Source organism: Dipodomys ordii, unplaced genomic scaffold, assembly GCF_000151885.1.
Source record: "Dipodomys ordii isolate 6190 unplaced genomic scaffold, Dord_2.0 Scaffold140, whole genome shotgun sequence".
NCBI lineage: Eukaryota > Metazoa > Chordata > Mammalia > Rodentia > Heteromyidae > Dipodomys > Dipodomys ordii.
Genome location: NW_012267356.1, coordinates 1,378,540 through 1,386,168, shown reverse-complemented (window position 1 = coordinate 1,386,168; position 7,629 = coordinate 1,378,540). Strand labels below are relative to the sequence as shown.

General features: G+C 41.3%; 1 protein-coding gene across 1 annotated transcript in view; it reads left to right on the top strand.

The window, feature by feature from the left end:
• The first annotated feature begins 648 nt into the window (after positions 1–648).
• Positions 649–7,629, top strand: part of Nhlrc3 (NHL repeat containing 3) — a 14,413-nt gene continuing 7,432 nt past the window's right edge. The window contains exons 1-5 of the mRNA XM_013031447.1: positions 649–933; positions 1,701–1,850; positions 2,261–2,408; positions 4,758–4,958; positions 6,780–6,917. Of these exons, the coding sequence (XP_012886901.1) occupies positions 850–933; positions 1,701–1,850; positions 2,261–2,408; positions 4,758–4,958; positions 6,780–6,917 (721 nt within the window). The 5' untranslated portion in view covers positions 649–849. The remainder of the gene's footprint in view (positions 934–1,700; positions 1,851–2,260; positions 2,409–4,757; positions 4,959–6,779; positions 6,918–7,629) is intronic.

The following is a 7,629-nucleotide window of genomic DNA, read 5'->3' as shown; positions in this document are numbered from 1 at the left end:
GCCACACAACTCCGGTCTCCGGAGGCCCGGCAGGCTCTTTGTTACCAGCTTCCGTGGTGCTCGGGAAGCGAGCCGCCGGCCGGAGAGCAAGCAGGAGCCGGGCGGCGGGGAGCTCGGCTTCACACCGGGGGACTCGCGAAGGCCGGAGCACCCTAACGCGCCAGGCGCACTACTGGATCAGCCCTAGAGTCCCCACCGGCTCGGGGGACCTTCCGTACTCCGCGTCGCGCTCAGTAACTGTAAACTTCGTGCCGCCAGTAGGGGCTCCAGTTTTCTAAAAGCGGCGGAGGGCGTGTGGGGGGCGGGGGAAAAAAAAGGAGGCTCCTGGGTCCTAGTGTGGGAACATAGACGTCTACAGGCAATGCCTGAATGTTTTGGAAACGAATGCGGATTGAATTGTCCTCAGAGTCTGGCAGTTGTAGCGCCACCATGCTCTCCCCCTTAGTCTTCCTTTTTAGAAGTCGTGCCTTCCTTATTGAACCTGCATTTAAAAGAATGAGTGGCAAATGAGTAAGGAATATGCACGGGACACCCCAGTTTGCTGTCCGGGAGACGTCTACAGCGTAGACCCTCCCGGGCGGGGTGGGGTGGAGGCGGGGCAAAACAGTCACGTGACAGGCATCTGAGCACCTGACGTGGGGGCGGGGCCTCGGGGCTGACGGCTGCGTGCGGAACTGCGAAGCTTGGGCGTTTTGCTTTTTTCCTTTTCTGTTCGCATTTTGGCTTTGAAAGCCCGAGGCTCCTGCCTGGAGCTCTGGAAATCGAAGCGTTAGCGCGGGACTTCCGGGCGGATCGCCGGGATTGTGAGCCACCGAGCGCTCGGACCTTTGCGGATGCTGCTCTCCGGCCATGGCGAGATGCTGGGTCTGCGCGGCCGGGGTCGCCCTGTTTTTCGCCTCTCTGGTGCTGCACTCGCATTTCTGTGGCCCTGCGGTGAGTTGCGCGGCGACGGGGTGCGGACAGCCCGGGAGAGGTGCTCTTCCGAAGGTGGTCCGGGCTCCCGCCCTGCTGGCGGGCCTCAAACGCTGCCCGGGGGCCGGACCTCGGACCGTTCATCTTGTCTTTCAGTGTTAACGAGTATGGTAGCGACATTTCCACACCGTCAGCTGCCCCTGCCACACTCAGGTCATTTGCACACTTATTCTATGTGCGTTCTGGTCTTTAGACGTTAACAACAACACTATTTCTATGGAATCATTTCAGTCAGTGCAGCTAGCCCTCAGGCTGTGGAAAGACATACTTAAAATAAGTAAGCCTCGCCGCTCCCCGGTAGCTCACACCTGTAATCCAAGCTACTCAGGAATACGAGACTTGAGGATTGCGGTTTCGAAGCCAGCCCGGGCCAGAAAGTCCTGGAGACTTTTTCTCAGATTTAACTAGCAAAAAGACTGAAATTGCTAAAAAATAAAAATGGTAGCCTTCAAAAAAACCCTCAAGCACAGCGCTCAGGCCCCAGCACTGGTACACCTGGTAGATACATATATAACGCCCCTCCCCACACGCACCAGAGGGGAGTGGGGAGCGGGAAGGGATAGGGGGGCCTCATTTTTCCCCTCCTGAGAGAGAGAGGAGGGGGAGAAAGGGAAGGAGGGAAGGAAAAGGGAAAGGGAGGGGAGGAGAGGGGAGAGAAAGAGCTAAGGTCATTTCTTTCCCCTCCCTGTTTTTTCTTACACTGTCCTAATCTTCTGGTTTTATTGAAGGTTTTAAAGAAACGCCCTTTTCTAAAGTGGAGTACGGAGAAAATGCTTTATCGCTTGGATTTGGGTTGGCCTAGGTTTTCAGAATCCTTCACCGGCGTGACATTTTGTGTTGCAGTTGATTCCCTCAACGGGTTGGTTTACGTGGCCCAAGTAAGTAAAATGTGGATTTTGCCCCCAAGACTATAAAAGGAAACAATGGATTCCCGTTTTTCTTCCATATAGATGTGTATATATGTGATCTGTAAGTAGCCATATGCATTTATATTATGCTAGTTATGCAACTTAATTTTGAATTGGCGTCAGGTAAATTGGTTTTGAATGTAATAGCTGTTAGCTGTTAGATTGTTTAAAAATTTTAATTCTTATTATTGTTATTATAATGGTGATAATGCAGATTGGTTAGAGTTAACATAAGTCAGGTTTAACTTAGGTTTTGAAGTTGGGTTTTTTTAAACATTACGAATTTTCAAAATGAACCTTTTTATCTCTTACAAAATAAAGATGATCATTCCTTAAAATGGATCCTACATAACTAAGCAGTTATTTTTGTATACCTTCAGAGAGGGGATAACATACCAAAAGTATTAGTGTTCACAGAGGACGGATATTTACTACGATCTTGGAATCACACAGTTGACACACCTCATGGTATGTTCGCATCCAGCACACCACTCGAACAATCCGTCTGGATCACGGATGTAGGAAGTGGTATGTGTAGTAATATGCATTAAATTACTCAACGCCGTGCTCTTTGCTCAGGTCCTTGCTTCTGCATTTTGAAATCAGAATTGCCAAATTTTAATAATTCTATTGCAGTGAAGAATAAATGAACAAGGAAATTACTCAAGGGATCTTTCTTTAAACTATCAGTTGCTTTTCTCAAATAAGTCTGTATTTTGTCATGCAAAGTCAAATAAAATGGCAACTCAGAATGATCAAGTTCATTTCTTCTCATTTTCTTTGACAAGTTTTCTTTTAGAAGGGCTTGTGCTAACAAGCCATTATTACTTTGCTGCCTCAAGTGCAAAGATTTGCAGAAACTGAGGTTAATGATTTTGAAATTACACTGACCAAAGCATATCTGAAATCTTTTCCTCTGTCAAATATTTTTAGTTGACAATGTCTAAAAACAAAGAAAGCACAATTGAATCTACAGCTATGAAGAAACTTCTCAGAAAAAGCAAATTTATCTGTGCTGGTGAAGACCGGCTAGTAGGAGAGATAGCCTAGATTACCTTAAGAATTCAGAAGGAATGAAATCATAAATGTCGTATTTGTAGTGTTCTTTGGCTCAGTTATGTTCTTTCATTTTTAAGATATTTTTTTCCAGGGTGGGGTTTGAACTCTGTGTTTAACACACACACTTGCTTGGGTGGTGCTCTACCACTTGAGCTATGCCTCTAGCCCAAGTTTTTTCCCTAATATTTTGGAAATTGCATCTCTTGGACTTTCCTGCCTTGACTGATCTCAGCCTCCTGGATAGTAGAATTGTAGGTATGAGCCTTAAGCATCTGGCTCTAAGTTAGGTTCTTAACTTGAAGGACATACTGCTTCTCTAGTTCTGGATAATTCAGGTACCATTTTGTGTGTGTGTGTGTGTGTGTGTAAATTAAGAGGTTCTTGATTTCTATAAGTAGAGACATTGTCAAACTTGTTCTCAGAACATAAAAGATTTCTGGGCCTTGGGTGGTAGATAACTATTTTAAGCTTCATTTTGGGGGATAAAGTTATGGTTATAAAAAATTTGTAGTACCTGAGTTGGTATAAAATTGTAATGAGATTTGACTATTTTTGCTTCCCTGCCTTATTTTCATTGACAGTGAATTCATTGTTAATAGCCCTCACTTTTAATTTATTCTCTACATGTCATCTTTTTCTAATGTAGAACTTCACTGATTCTCAGAAAGAAAAAAAATAGCACATAGGAAAACTTCATTCTTTCCACTGCATCTTTTTTTTCCATGCACAGATCCAAAAAACAAATTTTATGTTCCTTCTCATTTTTTCCAAGGAATTGATTTCATCTACTGAGTTTTAGAGGAAGTTCGGGAACTGTTTGCTTTTTCTGTAATATTTTGTTCTCTTTTTACTTCTGCACATGTGTGTGTGTGTATGTATGTGCACACGCCAGTCCTAGAGCTTGAATTCAGGGCCTGAGCACTGTCCCTAAGCTCCTTTTCTCAAGGCTAGCACTTTACCATTTGAGCTACAGCTTCTCTGCTGGCTTTTTGATAGTTAATTGTGGAGATAAGAATCTCACAGACTTTCTTGTCTAGACTGGCTTCAAAACCCAATCCTCAAACCTCAGCCTCCTGAGTAGGAAGGATTATTATATGTGGGCCACCAGTGTCCAGCTACTGCTGCAAATTTTAAATGTGTAGATTAAGTATAATAAATATATTTCTTAAGATATAATTTGTAATGCATGGTGATTCAGTTTATAACTAGTAAGCCAAGTATATCCAGTTAGTCTTTGGAATACCTGTTCATGAATTTTACCTCACATGCCTTCAAGTTGATTTCTGTTAAGTGTTTGTCTTTCCCTTGTTTACTCATGTTCTACTTATTTTGTCCATAAAAATCACTTAAACTCAAAGATTATTTTCCTCCTCAAAGGAATACTTAGTGGGTTCAATTTTGAATTGATTTACACTAGAAGAATACATATTTTTTTAAAAAATAGCTGCACATGACTGATTGAAATACCTTCAACTATAAGTTACTTCTTTTACAGTTATTTCTTGATTCTTTTTAATAAGCAAGGCCATGCATCTGAAAATGAAAATGGCACACCAATAATTTGTTAACCTCATCAGCTTTCTGTGTAATAAACATTTTTGGTTATTTATTTGAATTTATAATCTGTTTTGGAGTAATTAAGATTTTATTCATCAAAAATCTGGCTGTAACTTATAAAGAAACTCTATTTGATGTCAATATTAACAGTTATCTGAGCCTGTCGACCTTTTTTAGTTTATATCAAATTTTTCCTTACTTGAAAAGTGTAGAGGTGGTATAGTGATTTTATTTGTGAGACATGAACATCTGTCTTTACAGGATCCTATGGTCATACTGTTAAAAAATACAATTCCTTTGGTGATCTCGTTCAAGTTTTGGGTACTCCAGGCAAAAAAGGCACGGCTTTGAATCCCCTGCAGTTTGATAACCCTGCAGAACTGTATGTGGAGGACACAGAAGATATTTACATTGTGGATGGGGATGGAGGATTAAATAACAGATTGATCAAACTGTCCCAAAGTACGTGGCTTACTTTTGAATGTTAATTATGAGAATATTACTTTATAAATGGGATTTATTTGATACTTGGCATAAAGACCATATAATGTGCATTAGGAATACAGTAAAAAAAAACAGGTGGCTAGGATTGCCAGTAATAAATGAATGTGCTTACAGGCCTGCTGGTTTTTCATTGAAGGAACTGGGTGGGTGGGTGGGTATAGAGATAGTGGATCTCTTACTCAATTAAGAATGGAAATGTTAGGAACTCCTAACACTCTGGGCTCCTCCCCAGAGTCAGGTAGCCTGTTGGCTGATCAATCCATTAGCAATTTATCCAATGCCAGACTTCCTGGTAGTGACTATAGGGGAAAGTCTGTTTTATGTTATGGATGAGACACTTAAATGTAATGTGTGGCAATTTTTAAAATAAAATAGAATTTAGGAGTAGGACCACTAATTGGTCCAGAGAAATGGGCTGAGATGTTATAAAGTCCTTGGGCCACCCTACTTTTGGTAAACGAAGAAAAGGGTGGGCAGAGCAGTCCTGGAGGCTTTATCCTGTGAGGTTTACAAAGGTCATTAGCTGGAAATGTGCTTCTGGAATAGTAGAAAGATTATCTGAGGACTCTTGAAGCTATATTTTGCCTATGTTGTAGTCTTCTGTGGTTTTGTTTGTATGGTTGGTTGGTTTTCTTTTTGCTAGGGCTGGAGTTTAAACTAGACCATTTGCTAGTGCTCTGGCTTGCACTTGCTTGGTTGGTGTTCTACCACTTAATTCATGCCTCCAGCCTGGTACTTTGCTGGTTAATTGAAGATAGAATCTCACAGACTTTTATGTTCAGGCTAGTTTTGAACTTCAGCACTCAAGGCTCCTGAGTAACTAGGATTACAAGTGTGAGCCAATGGAACCCAGCTCTTTTTGAGGTTTTAATAGGAAAGTAATGTTCCAGAAACAGATTTTATAAGACATGAGGACATTGTTAGTGAGTGCTGTTATTTGGAGGCTATGTAGTTAGCTTACCATATAAGAAATTGTATTGGAAATTATCAGTTAAAAGGAAGGTAAGACAGGGTAAAACAGCGGTCCAAAAAGTTGTATGAAAGGAGTGAACAATCAAACTTAGGAGACAGATTGAATATGGGTCTATTGGTTTTCTGTGGCTGCTATTAAAAAAAAAAAAAGCTACAAACGAGGTGATCTTAAACAACAGGAATATATTCTGATACTTTTGAAATCCTGAAGTCTGAAATTAATTGAGTAGGTTGAAGTGACCTCTAAAGGTTCTAGGGGAAGTTGTTCCTTGCTTGTTCTACCGTCATGGCTCATGGCAGTATAACTATAGTCTGAGCCTCTGTCATATGACCCCTTTGTTGCTTAAATCTCTATATTCCTTCTCTTAGGAGGAGGATTTAGGGCCTACTCTAAATCTAGGATAATCTCATCTTTGGATACCTAACTTAATGAAAGCTCCATTTCTAAAGTAGGTGACAGGTACATGGACGTATCTTTTGGAGGACCACAGTTTAGCCCTCCCTAGAGTGATTAATAAGGTAGACAGACTATAAAAATGTCAGCCCAATGAAATAACATTTTAAGCTCAGTGAAATAACAAAATTAAAAAGCAAGTAAATTCGAAGCAGTCATCAAGCAGAGATAGCAAAAGTGCCCTAATTGCTTGTAGTAATGGAGGAGTTAGGCAAGTGGATCAACAGACAGAAAGCCAAGAAAGCACAGTCAAGTCAGTAGGGTGTGCTTTTTGAAAATTTATGTTGTGAAATATAGCATTCAGAGACACAATTCTATATACTGCACTGACCATATGTACTTACTATTTATAGATTTCATGATCCTTTGGCTGCGTGGAGAAAATGGAACAGGACCTGCTAAGTTCAACATTCCTCACAGTGTTACACTTGATTCAGTTGGTCGGGTAAAAATGTACTGTCTTTATATTTGGGAAAGAGAGAGTGTGGGGGGCAAGGGGGAAAGAAAGAGAGAGAGAGATGGGGGAAAAAGAGAGAGAGAGAGAGAATTAATTGATATGTCTGGTCAATTCTCTCTCTCTCTTTTTTTTTTTTTGGCCAGTCCTGGGGCTTATACTCAGGGCACTGTCTCTGAGTTTCTTTTGCTCAATGCTAGCTCTCTACCATTTTCAGCTTTCTCTGTTTATGTGGTACTGAGGAATTGAACCCAGGGCTTCATGCATGCTAGGCAAGCACTCTGCCACTCTACCATTCTATACCACATTCCCAGGCCTCAGTTCTTCTCTTAACTAATGTTCAGCTCCTATACTGACAGCATTCCCTACATATTTAAAAATTAGCAAGATAGTTGTGTTTATATCCCTTATGTGGTAAAAAGAATACTGAATCCAAACATAAAGTTACCTGAGGGGGGGAAAAATGTTTCTTTCCACTAGGAAAAGTCTTTAAGTGAAATACTTTCCATTTACAAGAAAAAAAATAATTCTCACCAAAATGAAAAGACAAAAGAGTTTTATTTTAAACATTTGAAAAACACTTGTTCTCACTAGTTCCATAATGGGGAACAGAAAGCTTTAACCAGGGCTGGGAAGGTGGCTCAGTGGTCGCGCTTGCCTTGCATGCATGAGGCCCTGGGTTCCATTCCTCAGCACCACATAAGCAAAAAGAAAAAAGCCGGAAGTGGCGCTGTGGCTCAAGTGGTAGA